General features: G+C 32.0%; 1 protein-coding gene and 1 pseudogene across 2 annotated transcripts in view; one reads left to right on the forward strand and one right to left on the reverse strand.

The window, feature by feature from the left end:
- The window catches only part of LOC144554385 (putative aldo-keto reductase 1), a 46,823-nt pseudogene that overhangs the window by 8,250 nt on the left and 23,361 nt on the right, over positions 1 to 15,212 (forward strand). The gene's annotated exons all lie outside the window — the stretch shown is intronic.
- LOC144554387 (heme A synthase COX15-like) lies at positions 1,807 to 14,194 on the reverse strand. The gene is made up of 8 exons (XM_078302707.1): positions 14,030 to 14,194; positions 12,055 to 12,106; positions 10,471 to 10,580; positions 10,310 to 10,377; positions 10,140 to 10,203; positions 2,735 to 2,980; positions 2,259 to 2,369; positions 1,807 to 2,181 (listed from the first exon to the last, which is right to left on the reverse strand). Exons 1-8 carry the CDS (start codon positions 14,192 to 14,194, stop codon positions 2,026 to 2,028), a joined length of 972 nt encoding a protein of 323 aa, XP_078158833.1. The 3' UTR covers positions 1,807 to 2,025.

Here is a 15,212-nt window from a genome sequence, read left to right on the forward strand (position 1 = left end):
CTCTAGTGGTAGATTATTTTGTCAGCAATGGTTCAAGTAAGCCACATCCCTGCAGCCTGAGTCCTCATGTGCCTCTGTCAGAGTACAAGTCCGACATGCTAGAAATCAGGCTTTGCGCCAGGTTACTTCTGACTTGATTTTTTTTTCTGTAACCTGTCATTGGTTGTAGTATCTTGATTATTGTACCAGCTAGGGGCTGGTATTGGAATTAGTTGGACATTTGGAATACAAATGTGCTGGTTATTATTTCAATAATGGTTTGTGGTTTGCAGAATTGTAACTCAAATTGACACTAACCGAATTTTCCAAAATTAAAAATTGCCCAATGTAAAATTTGATTAAATTCCAGATTAATTGCACATTGAAATTACAAACCTTATTTGGGATTAAACTAATGTGTTTTTAGTGCTCTTGTTTTCTGATACATAAGCAAACTAATACAGCCAGTTTCTTAACATGGAGGTTTTATCTGTGACGACACGTGTAATTTTCCTTTGCTTCCCTCCAGTTAGTGAGAAAATGCTTGTCAAATCAGCAAGGTGATTTATCAAACTAACCTATTATGCATTCACCCTTTCAGTTTATTTTTTAGATCACGACATATGTTCATGCAAAACTATTTAAGTATTTAATTGATTTCTTTCCCCCTGAATTAGGACATATGAAGCATGTAGATTGTAGAGTATACTCTACCACTTGTATACAAATGTGTAACGAACTGAGCCATATAGAGACCCAAACTTCCAAATTATATATGGAGCTTGTTTACTACAATACAAAAGTGGCAAGACCGGGCTGATACATGCTTCACGTAAGTTCACATATTTACAGTAGTGTATAAATAAATAAACAGCTTGGATTGTTTGATTGCTGATAATAATATTTAATTAAAAATTAACTGACACAGAGACAGAAAACAAATCTCAGCAGTGGAGAGTGAGATACTGGCACTGGATATATTGGGAGGCGATAGGTGAAGCGAAATGGGAACCTTATCTGTATTCGGGTGATCTCCCGACCAAATTTGCATCATCACCACCACCCACACCCCCCAACCCCCCCAAACTAAAAAAGGCTTCATTGATGTTTTATGTATTACTGACTTGGAGGAAGGGGTAAATTATCATCTTATTAGTGCTTGAAAATTTTGAAACAATAAATCAGATTCAAGCCTAGTTGTTTTATGTTTTTTGTTTCTTTGTCATTATTTTTAGATATTTTGCACCAACTTCCTGTACTAAATATTTTCTGAATTTGCAAAAAAGGAATTTTTGCTAAAATGCCACATAATTCCATTAGCTGAATTTGCAAAAAGGTGTGAAGAAGAAAACAACAGATTAAAAGCAGGTTGCTCAGTTCCTTCCCCATTCCCTTTTTTTCATAAAAAAACCTCGCATTTCATCATTTGGTAATCAAATCAATTAATATTTCACATATCTGGAATGGAAGAGCTAGAGTTTTATCAGCACCTCTTCTTTTTTCCTCAAAATATAATAAAAATATTTCATCAGTGTCAGTTTATTGACTCCCTTTTATCTATTTATCTTTCTACCTAATCAAGCAATTTCTTGTTAGCCCCACTTTTTACCAACTTTTGGTATACCAAGTTTTGAAATTCGAATAAGCTTTTATTTTAATTATTTAAATTCTAAGAAGTTTCCTACTCGTTTAAGACCCCTGTATAATATTGCGTAGATTGGATGCATAGGTCCCAGCACCGAATTTTTTATTAATATCCAAATTTTATATTAAACTAGATGCTTGGTTGCAGCGTTGCTGCAACTGTCTTGTGCTGCATCTTGATGAACTGGGGAGGCACCGTTTCTCCTCTGAATTTGATATGTATACCAAGTAAAATCATAAGACTAAGCATAGTCAAAGCCCCTGCTTGGTGAGCTGATGCCAATGAGTTCGGCACATACATCAGTTAGTGTTGATAATCCCAATGTCACCTAACACAGAAGGAAAATATTTTCAGAACAATAATGCAAAGGACAACGTAAGCAACTATATTCCAAAAGACCATTAATTCGAAAAGAAAATAATTACCTGAAGAGTAGCCATCCCCAATGTACTTCCAATTAAAGATTGTGCAGCTGGATGCAAATTTATTCTCTTTGAAGCTAACCAGAGAGCTCCAACAGCCAAAAGTGTGGTCATTGCAAGAATGCGATGGTTCAGCTGAAAGAACAAAGATTTCTTTAGTTACATTACACAATTGTGGATTATAAAATATGAAGGAATTTTGGACACTGTACCTGGACTAGTGAAGTGTTTTCAAAGAAGTTGCGAATAAGAGGCTCCTTTCTAAATATGTCATCTGGAACCCATACATCTCCCATTTTAGGAAATGTATTGTATGTATGACCCTATGTACGTAAATTATTTATTTAGGGTCAATTTTGAAGTACATACATATAAAATTGTGTTCTGTGAAAACTACATAAACATAATACTGAGAAAAATCAACTGATGCTTCAGGCTATTAGAATGTTTACTAAACTTGTCAACTAAGTTCTTCAGCAATATCTTTTTTTCTTTTTATTAACCTAGTATCTTTTCATTTTGCTATCCTGCAACTATGCATTGCAAAATTTGTCACTTACAAAGTATTTAATCAGTGCATCTAGAGTTTAACCACATAATCAAAAGTCAAAAGTTTTCCAATACCGCAAATGGAAAAAAGATCAAATAATTGAGATAAAGAATTATAAAGCAAAAAGGAAAACCAGACTGCATCATTGCCAGCGACAAAGGCCCCAGAGGCTGCAGTTAGGCCGACAATAAAACTGACAGGTAGGGCCAGTCTTCTAATTTTTGTTGCTCCATGGACCCAGTTCAGCAACCCAGATGGTGGCTCTGGCATGACCACAGATAAAGCCGTCCATAATATGCCACTATATATAACAAAAGCAGATGTGAGGTGAGTTGCCAGGCGGTATGGGCTGACTCGTGGTTGTACCCACTCCGACTTTGGTTCCTGTAATAAAGAAGGATGGACAAGGGGAGATTTACATGCCAATGTTAAGAAAGATATATTAGAAAAATATCGGCTTTACAGCTATGTAGCACTAAAACTAACATAAAGAGGAAAAAAAAAAGGAATGTGGTAAAAAAAGGTCAAATTGGTAGCTACAACAGCATATCCACCAGTAGTTGGTAAATAATGGCTCTTCATTCATGTACCAGGAAAATACCTTGTGTGAACCGGAAGAATATCTCTTCTGACTATAACCCTGCCTCTTCTGTTCTATTTTCCTATTTATTTCATTTGGAAGAATATATTTCAGGAGCTCATGGTAAATCGTCTAACAGAGTGTTTGTGAGTATGTAGGAAATCCATCAAATACAAATTGAGGAGCATTAAAATTTTGTAACTGGGAATACCATTGTTGATGAAGGACAAAAAAATTGAAAAGATTGAATATGGTTTCATTTGAAAATGTTCATCTAGATATTTGGTTTGTACGAACTTGGGTCCTCTTTCTGAACTTCTTATTTATATCTGCATATCTTATTTTCTGCAAATTTTATATTCAACTTTCCCATGCTGTTGTAGTGCTAATTACTGTTCATAAAATGCAATATTTTGTACCAGATGCTTATACAAATGCCAATTATTAAATACAGAGAAGAGGTTTGATCTTGGACCGTAAACTATTGTATCTGCTACAGCTGCAATTAACTTCCTATCAAAAATTATATACATGAAGAACATTTGAGAATTACCAGCAGTTTTAAAAACTCAAAACCAATGGCTGAGATGAATATGATTTACCTTGCTGCTGATATTCTGGATTACATCACCATTTTAAACCTCTCAAGTTTTATGGGCTTGATTTGCTGTGCTTGTGTGTTGTACGATCCTTGTCTACAATTAGAATTTTCAAAAGAAATCGAGCTCAAGCAAATCACATATTGAACATACAATAATTAAACAATTAAACATGTGTCTTATTTAATATACATACTGATCTATAAGGTCAAAATAAATTTTGCGAATCTCACAATACTCCGTCAGTCATCCTATATTTATCAGATTTGAAGCTATCTCGTACCTATGTCTTATTATCTTGAAATTCAAAGTATAAAACATTATCCCATAATTGAAATATATAACAAAAGGAATGACCATATCCATATCTTTTGACGGATTCCCTAATTTCACCTATTCAGCAGTTTAGTGATTGTTAATTTCAGGTAAAATTGAGACACAGATAACATTCCTCATTCAATTGAAGCATGATTTTAATACATGTTCCATTTTCATTGGTTATAAACACAACCTTTTTTTTTAAGGTTCTACAAAATTGTTTAAATAATATAGTTGGATGGGAAGATTAATAACATATCACACTTGGAATTGGTACTGAACAGATGCAGTAATGGAGAAAAAATGTGTAAATTACACCTTGTATAAATGTCAAGTATCAGTGGAGCGATGAAAGCAAGTAAAGAGAAGAAAATTTCATAAACTAAACTTTGACAAGCTATTTGAAATACTCTTCTCAAATAAATATCATCATTGTTCAGTAATATAGGGGAAAAAATGAGCATATCAAATATAGAAACAAAAACCCATTAGCTCAACAGTAATATAGGGAAATCCATCAAATACAAATTGAGGAGCATTGAAATTTTGTAACTGGGAATACCATTGTTGATGGAGAACAAAAAAATTGAAAAGATTGAAGATGTTTTGATTTTACTTACAATACGTCTGGTCATCCTAGCTAGATGGCGGTCTTATCCGGTGAAAATCAGCGGAGGAACAGGACGACGAAGGCAAGCTGCGGCCGGATAGAGGGAGGCCTGGGGAGGAAATTGCCGGAGTCAGGAGGAAGAAGAGAAAGACAATGAGAGCAGATGGGGATGCAGGGAATGGAATATTTTTGGAGCTGAGGGAAGCAGGTAGAGTGGAAATTTTAGACGGCGAAGAAGAGAAGGGGGTGGACAGGTGGCGGCAGTTAGCAATGACAACGTTTATTTATTTATTTTTGGGAGTAAATGGAGAGGCGGAGGCTGGGATTTTTATTATGAGATGAGGACACGTCAATGGAGCAAACAATGAGCCATTGATTTTCCATCGGATGGTAGAAGGACTGCGTGACACTGTTCATGCTACAGTACCAATCCATCCAAAATTAGTATATTTATAATTTAAAAAAATATCCTAATCGGTTGGTTTTGTCGAAATCTACCCATTCCGGAAAAAAAATTTCCGGAATTAAACTCTATTTCCGGAAAAAAATTTTCCGGAAACTCGGTTCTAACTCCGGAAAAAAAATTTCCGGATTTAGGATTTCTTTTTTTTTTTTTTTTTTGCTAAATCCGGAATAATTTTTTCCGGATTTAGGATTTTTTTTTTTTCAGTTTTTATTTATAATTTATTTATTTTTTGTATTGAAGTATTACAAATATTTAATATATTTTTTAAAAAATAGATGGAATACTATATAATTTGATTTATTCGAAAGACTGCTACAAATAATCCGGATCAACATTTTTCATGCCGGATTTTTTACGGCCGTAAAAAAAAAAATATAATATAATATATGTATATGTATATGTATATGTATATATAATATAATATATGTATATGTATATGTAATATAATATATGTATATGTATATATAATATAATATATGTATATATATGTATATATAATATAATATATATGAAAATGAAGATATTTGTATATATAATATAATATATGTATATGTATATGTATATATAGAGTACGGCTAACGCGCTTCCTCTAGCATATGGGCCGAAATACTTCCGGTGGAAATTTGAAATTTCAAAATCTAAAAAGTCAATCTGAACCGTTCATCTCCTTCTCCATATTAATATCTACTTGGAGACCAAATTTTACATTTTTCTGAAATTTTTACTATTTATTAAGCCACTTTGAAAATCGCTGATCCAACGGTGGCTTAACAAAACAGTAAAACCATTGGATCAGCGATTTTCAAAGTGGCTTAATAAATAGTAAAAAATTTCAGAAAAATGTAAAATTTGGTCTCCAAGCAGATATTAATATGGAGAAGAAGATGAACGGTTCAGATCGACTTTTTGGATTTTGAAATTTCAAATTTCCACCGGAAGCATTTCGGCCCATATGCTAGAGGAAGCGCGTTAGCTGTACTCTGTATATATAATATAATATATGTATATATAAGTATAAATAGTAAAAAAATTCCAAAAAATGCAAAATTTGGTCTCCAAGCACATTTCAATATGGATTAAACATCTAACGGTTCAGATCGGTCGTTTGGACTTTCAAAATAAAAATACGGCGTGAAGTAGAAACGCGTTTTATATTATATATACAAATATCTTCATTTTCATATATATTATATTATATATACATATATCTTCATTTTCATATATATATTATATTATATATACATATATCTTCATTTTCATTTTCATATATATCTTCGTTTTATATTATATATTATATTATATATACAAATATCTTCATTTTGATATATATTATATTATATATACATATATATACATATATTATATTATATATACATATACATATATTATATTACATATACATATACATATATTATATTACATATACATATACATATACATATACATATACATATACATATACATATACATATACATATACATATACATATACATATACATATACATATACATATACATATACATATACATATACATATACATATACATATACATATACATATACATATACATATACATATACATATACATATACATATACATATATTATATTATATTATTTTTTTTTACGGCCGTAAAAAATCCGGCATGAAAAATGTTGATCCGGATTATTTGTAGCAGTCTTTCGAATAAATCACATTATATAGTATTACATTTATTTTTTTTAAAATATATTAAATATTTGTAATACTTCAATACAAAAAATAAATAAATTATAAATAAAAACTGAAAAAAAAAATTCGGAAAAAAAAAAAAATCCTAAATCCGGAAAAAAAATTATTCCGGATTGAGCCAAAAAAAAAGAAATCCTAAATCCGGAAAAAAAATTTCCGGAGTTAGAACTGAGTTTCCGGAAATTTTTTTTCCTGAAATAGAGTTTAATTCCGGAAAAAAAAATTTCGGAATGGGTAGATTTTGACAAAACCAACCGATTCGGATATTTTTTTAAATTTAATATAAAATTTGGATATTAATAAAAAATTCGGTCCCAGCATCTTTTCTTTCCCGAGCAAAATACAATCATGTGTAAGGTCAATCTAAGGAATACAGTAATTGTCCCAAAACTGGGTTGTAAAAAAAATACCATGTAGGGTTGAAATCCAAACACCACGCGCGGTTCACAAAAACCGGAATCGGAATTGGAATCGGTCACTTGACATTGGAAATGGAATCGGTCAATCAGTCAGAATCAGTTGAATCGAGTCGGAAATTCAGATTCTTTTTTTTGTCAGCACCTTGTTTTGTACTAAAAAAAATAATATAAAGAAAAAAAAATGCCAAGCTAATAGAATATAATACAAGAAATACAGTTATTTTTCCTGCCATAAACCATATCTAGCTGGCTAGATTACAACGTTGTCCTCTATATTACAATCAATGTTCTAAATAGCGCTGCTATAGCGTTTTTGGACCCTAAACGCTAAGCTATGGCATAATAACGCACTATTTGAGCTACGAACGCTATAGCGGTAATAGCAGTCCGCTATAGCGCATAGCGTGTAGCGCAAATAGCGCCCGCTATGCAACATTTGTTGTTTTTTTTTCAATTTATATGAGCTTTAAATAAAGGCTCAGATTGAATTTTAACCGTAATTTTTTTTTGCAATTGACGTACTAAGCTTTATATTAAACTATTAAATATTTAATGAGATATCCATCAAACAAAATCAAAATAAAAAAGCTACAACGCGCTATGCAACATGAGCTATTTTTTTTTTCAATTTATATGGGTTTTAAATAAAGGCTTAGATTGAATATATTAAGATATTTATTGAAGTAACAAAATGATACTTACTATACATTAGTTTTAATATTTTGCATATATTAAGATAGTTAATAATGCCATGATGTCTAGGTTATTTTGAAATTTAAATAGAAAAAAAATAGATTATGTCATGATGCTGAATATATTTTGAATAGAAAAAGATTGATAGTTTATGATATTAGTATAACTATGGATATTTTGAGTCGCAATTTGGACTTTGTATTGGTTCAATATGAATATTATAATTTTTTAATCAATTTGATATTATTTATTGTTCTATGAGACTTAGATAATGTTGATATTTAGTACAAATATATGATATAATTTTTATAAAAATAAGAAAACGCTATGTAGCATAGCTTTCGCTATAGTTTTTTTTGTATGCTTCCCGCTATGATGCGATAAACGCTATTTAAAACCTTGATTACAATAGAAAGGGAACATTTTGTTGTCCACAACTAAAAAAAAAAGACATTAATGTAGAGTTCACTGAAGAATTATTAATAACAAATATTAAGTATTCTAAAGTAAAGAACTTTAAAATGACTTTAAAATATAATAGGTATTAGATATGTATAACAATAGAATAATTCTCTACAAATGAATTATTGTGCATTAATAATTTAAGAAAATTGCAATTTTCTCTTTGTATGTTAGTTTTTGTAAAAAAAAAAAAAAACTCTAATATTAAGCTGGTTTTGTACTGATCAGTTAAAGTTAATTAATCACTGTATTTTACTTTGGATGAGTTCCGGATCCTCTGTTTTGTGTAATGTACAATTATCCATACTCCCTATGCTTGGATCTATGAGGAATGGAACCCATGTGTTAAGTTAATATTACACGAGGTTATTGTTTTGATGTTTTCCTTGATCGCCATTAGCTAGGTAGGTCATTACAGTAGGAAATATATTATTAATTTTGTGCGCACAGAGTGGTTTTAGGAGTATCCTCTCAGGTATCTCACTTTGTGAGGTTACTCAAAATAGGCTGTGAAAGAAAGAATTTGGATACAGAATTTACGAGATCCCTTTAGGATTCATACTAATAAGTAATGAATGAATTGGATTTAACTCTACACGTTAAGGTACCTCATCGGATCTGAACTCAGCATCTTATGGAGAATGGGTATCACATTAAATTGAAATAGCTCATTGTGAAAACTATCCATCAAAACAGAGGGTATTGGTGATTGGCATAAATACCCTTCTCTTTAAACATAGGTATCTAGTACTAACAGTGGAAAAAGCACTCATTAGTAATCTGAAAATTTTAGTAATCTAATTATAATAACATGTTATTAGGTCAGATTGAAATCATTGCAAAACCCAAACTAGTACACTGGGTAAAATTAAATTGAGTACAAAAGTGGAATAATGACTACTATACTTTCCTTTCGATTTTTCTCCAAAGCATGACTTTTCTTAATTTTCTTTTGTGTAGGCAAAATGAGTAGTCAAAATAGTCATTCTTCATCAAACCCTGCTTGCAAGAGATGCCATAAGCCTACGGTTGTGAAGTGTTCATGGACCGCGAAGAACTACGGAAGACAATTTTATAATTGTCCAAATTGCAATATGTGGAATGATTGGTTCGACATCACTACTAATTTATATAACAAATCTCAGATGCAAGTTTACAAAAAAAGGTTCAAGACACATATTTGAAGCGGAAATCATTCGATACTCAAGAAATTACTAGCCGGATTAATTATACTTTGTGTATTGATTGGTGTACTTTGTGTGTTAATTATAGTTGTTAATTAATATATGTTGCATGAATTGTAGTTGTTAATTAATGTACTTTGTGTGTTAATTGTGGATTAATTGTTAGTACATTTTAAAATGCTTGAATTGTATGCACATTGGATGTTCATTGCTATGTTCATTGCTATAGCTTTTTCATTGAAGCACAAAATATGGTATTTTTTTGTTCTTCCCAATTAAGTTTTAAGAAGCATATAATTTAATAATAGATAGAGTAAATCCAAAAGTACATACGTATTATTAATACTCCTATGCACACCTTCATACAAGTAATTGAGTTGACAACTAGTGCTGATAATATAAATGGATCACAACCATATAAATATAGAACTAATTCGGACACAAATACAGAACTAATTCGGACACACCATATTATAAACCAGTGCAGCCCCTGCTGCTTTTATCATAGTATAAGCCATGTCCTTTCCCAAACAAGTCCTTGGACTAGTATTAAAAGAATAAAATTACAACATCAAGAGAGCCAAAGTGAGCCAAAGTTACAACATCAAGAGAGCCAAAGTGAGATTAGTTTACGACATCTTGAAATTACAACATCATTTGACAAAGGCTCATTAACTTGTACTGCATCATAATAATGGATGTAGGGATCCGTGATATCTGACAGTTTCACATAAGCAAACCATAATCACTAAAACTCTTGCTTAAGTTGTAATTGTAAATGTTTTAAAAATGTAAAATAACAAAGATTACCTGCATATGAATTCTCAGATTATTTTCATCTTCATCGACATAAATGTCATTTGAGCCTATCTCTACACTATTAGAAACATCATATGACATTGGTTCTCGCACAAAGTAAGCTGGAAAAAGAATAGCATATTTTAATTATCACGAAGTTCATCAATTCTCTTTAAGAAAGCTAATTACATTAGATCAAATAAAAAAAAGTACTAAGTGAATACCAGTAACTGATCAGGTGAAGTCAGTAGGAATAAAAAAAAGTACTAAGTGAATACCAGCATAGCAGATTAGCAGTACAAGACTGGACAAGTCAAGAGTCAATTTTAAAAAAGAGTGACTATTACTAATTAAGAAAGATTAGGAATAATAATTCTAATTTTGTAGTGGGACAAGTTTAAACAAGCCCAGTGGCATTTCTGTCAAAAATCTCATATTGAACTTATGAACTTAGAAATTGTTATATATAGGGAAAGGGTTAGTCGTGCCAGGATTGACTGACAGGATTGATTAATTGAAAGGCGGGGTCTGAGGTGCATGCGGATTCGTGTCGAGATTTGTGTGTACATTAAAATTGTAAATTGGTAAATTAAACAAACATATTTTTAATGCAGATCGAACGGCTCAGATCTGGCAAGAAAGGATGCATAAAAGTTGGATGCATTTTTAATGGTTATTTATATGACCAGAGTTGTTTATATTTTGAACTTGGGTTATTTACAAAAACGGTTGATTAATTAAGAGCGCAATAATTATTTTCTTTCTTAATCAATATTTTAGATTTAATAAACTGAGAAATAGAAACACTAATAAAGCATTTGAATTTGATGGATAAATATACAATTAATTTATTGTTTTGATGAACAAATATTTAATAAAAGAGAAGATATATTCATGAACAGGCACAACTTTATATTTGATCTAACAATAATAAAACCAAATGGTTGAACCAATAAGACTCAACAGTTCGATCTCGGCCCGAACAAACCACTAACCAGGCCTGAGGGCCAGTCTAAGGATGGGCATTTTACAGATCTAGAGATAAATAAGGGCCCAGACAATTGAAATTACGTATGAATTAAGATTTCGTATTCCAATCATACCAGTGTGACGGATGAATACTCAAATTTTGACAGGAGAAGAACTTTGACCAATATTAAGTACGCTGTCACTGTTACAAAAATTTTGAGTGTATAGATTATATCGTAAGGTGTACAGTCATAAAATAAATCTGGACTAATTTAAATTATTGAAAGTAGTAGTTAGTACCATATTTATAAAAAGATAAATTTTAAATTAATTGACAGGTTTATAGACTTCAAACAAACGCTTTACAAAGTTGTGGTTTGCAAACTTAATGATAAATAATTTACAGAATTAAAAGTGATCCTAGATAGTTACTAGTTTTGAGAAATCGAGAGCGACCTCCTAGAAGTGGTCCCGGTTAATAAAAAAATTTAGATTACTCGATTAGTTTACAGATTTGAAATAACCACAATATTAATAGACTTGGATACAAAAGTCTTATTCGTACTCTATTTATAATAGGACTAATTTTCTATATACCCTCCAAAACTTTTTCACTTTCTTATTTACCCTTGTACTCTTCGTTATATCTACTATACTCCTTAACTATGTTTATCTTTTCCTATTTACCCATAAAGATAATTATTCTCTTTTGAATATTGTCGTAATTTACTTTTTCTCATTTTACCCCTGTTCTTTCTCTTGGTCTCATTATTTTGAAGGTTAGTGAGAAAAACTCCAGTAATGAATTGCAATTGGTTTAGGAATGAATATCATAGAATGAGTTCTACGCTTCTACCCATCATAATATGAGCTTGCCGCTCTTTTAAGTTTCAACATTTAAGAAAGTTAGAATTATATATTGTGGCCTAATTATCTAGCATAGCTCCAACTTCAAAAAAGGTCGTGTTGGAGTTTCTTATTTTTGGTTTTATTCTCTTGTATTACGGTTCCTTATCATATGTTCATTTTAATTTTGCGTAAATTACAAGAGTGACTCTAATTACAAAGCTACAGCTCATCATGTTTCATTCTCCAGGCCGAGGCACTCAGATTCTATTTCTATGAAAGAAAAATTAATTCAAGTTTGGTGGGTAACTAAATGGTACATATATACAGCGCGAATTCGCATCCTCTGAGATATCTCATATTTTGCTGGAATTTTTGGAAAATCTCAACCGTTCAAATATGTTCTGCATGGATCTCAAAGTTTAAATATTCTGCGTAGGTGGAAGCACTCTTAAATGTTCCTCCCGCTAACCATCTCTTCTTGATACCAGTGCCATTTTCCCCTGGCTGAACAAAGTGACGTAAAGCGGTCCCGTTACGATGTGCACTGGCTCCGTAACGGTATATAGCATCAATCGAAGTGAAGCAGAAAGGAAATACAAAAAGGGTATAATTAGAAATATAAAATTTTTAAATGTGAGAATTAACAGTAAGGATAAATAAGAAAGAAATAGAAGAATTGAGAGGTAAATATAATATATTGAAGTCTTAAGGGATAAATAAGAAATTTAACAAGAGTTAGAGGGTACACAAGAAATTAACCCTAAATAAAACAGACTGTACTTGATAATGAACAATTAATTTTTAATACAGTTTTTAGATCAATTTAACAAAGACTAATTAAAGTAACTTTTGGAAAGAAACATATACACCAACAAAATTTCATATAATTTGCCATTTTACTTCTAGTTTTCTGATGCTTAGAGAAGATAATTTCAGACAGTAAATATAATTCACTTGATAAGTGCTACAATATGTATAAATGTCATCATTGATGAATATATAATTTGAGAAATTTGGGATAAAATAAAAGAGATAATTCACAGTTCTCTTTATTTAATTCTCTATTTTGCAGTTTTCACCATTATGTATTTTGCATACTACAAATAAATAAAAGAGAAATTTAGAAATATCCCCATCATAACTTGTTCAATTAAATATTTCCCCATCCAAAATTGAAAATAAGTTGTTCCCCATCTAAACATTACTATTTTATTAATATACCAATCCTTTATTTTTTTTTACTAAGAAAATCATATTAATATTAATAAAATATCTATTTGACAATTTTGCCTCTTATTTTAAACTATACTGTTACTCCCAATCATTTCCAGACTCCCTTTCTTCAATATGTGGAGTCGGCATAGATGAATTTCTCGATGATTGTCAGTTCACAAATGTGGAGTTGGTACTGGTAGCACTTGGTTGCAAGGAGTGTCTTGTTCCAATTGAAAGTGCAAAATCCGTTGAATTCAAAGCTCTTTATGTCTCAAGATGCAATGTACTGGTGACTGAAAGAAAAAAAAGTCCGAGTTCAGGTTGAGAGATCTCGTTCAAGATCTAGGCAGGATCATGGTTCCAGAAATCGGCCGATTCAACTCGGAATCGGACCTGACCGGGCCGAGTTTTACCCGATTCTCGCGCCTGTGCGAGTTTCTCGGGAAAACTCGGATGAACAGTGCCGAGTCAGCCGAGTTTTCCGATTTTTTCCGCCGAGTCAGCCGAGTCAACCGAGTTTTGTCCGATTCTCACTAACCTGTGCAAGTTTTGTTTGATTCTCGTAGGCTGATTTGTGCTGAGGAGAAGAGAAGAGGTCGGCCGGCTGAGGAGAAGAGAAGAGAAGAGATCGGCCGGCTGTGTCGCGCAGGGAAACAAGCTGAGTCACGCAGGGGTCAGTGCTGAGGAGAAGAGAAATCTCCATTGTCGCGCAGAGGTTAGTGCTGAGCTGAGTCGGAAGGGAAGAGAGAGTCGCGATGGGGGAATTGGTTTTTGAGTCGGAAGTGAAGACAGAAATGAAGACAGAAAGAGAGAGGGGTTTTATTCAACTTGGCCCCTGGATGGCGGAGAAATTGCAACAAAAGAGATGGATGAAAGATAGGGACCTTTTTGCTTAGAGAACGGAGCTTTTTATTTTTGAGTAGTTAGCTTGTTGTGACTGCTTAATTTAGGGACTTACATGTCCGCAGTTAATCTAGACTTTTATTTTTAATTACTGCTTTTTAAGTATTGTAATTTTTTTATCATGTAAAAACCCTTTATTACTTCAATCAAAGCACCTACGGGTTTTACCTCAAAAAAAAAAAAGAAAAAAAAAAGACAGAAATGAGATGGGAGAAATGAGATGTCGGAAGGGAAGAGAGAAATGAAAATTTACAGATAGCCTCTCTACATTTTACTTTCTTACTCTTTTTTTCATTTTACCGAATAAAGAGGAATTGGTTTTGTTGATTAATTCTAAGACAATTAGTAGTGTGTGACTATACAGATTGTTTTTTTTTTTGTGCATGTGACTCTACAGTTTTTTTATTCTACAATATCCACATTCGTATTTTAATACAGAGGACGATGAGATGATCCAGTCAGCTCGGCATAGCTTCTAGTAATAAAAGTGTGTTCTATTTGTAATGTTTGTAATACATTATATAATTAGTAGATTATGTGAGTGTAATATTGTCTTAATTAACATAGTTTTTTTACAAATTATTTTTATCAATTTTTTCCTATTTTTTGGCTACAAAACAAGGCTTCTGCCAAAAATACCCGAGTTACCGATCCGATTCTTCCGATTCCGGCCGATTCATCCGATTCTGACTCAGCGGCCAAAAATCCGATTCCGATTCCGATTCCGATTTCCGGAACCATGGGCAGGATTATAAGATGTTCCATCGAGCCTGTTTGATACCTTCCAATTTTGACCTCGCCATTGGTTCACTCGGGTC

This window comes from Carex rostrata, chromosome 5 (assembly GCF_964058835.1).
Source record: "Carex rostrata chromosome 5, lpCarRost1.2, whole genome shotgun sequence".
Lineage (NCBI taxonomy): Eukaryota > Viridiplantae > Streptophyta > Magnoliopsida > Poales > Cyperaceae > Carex > Carex rostrata.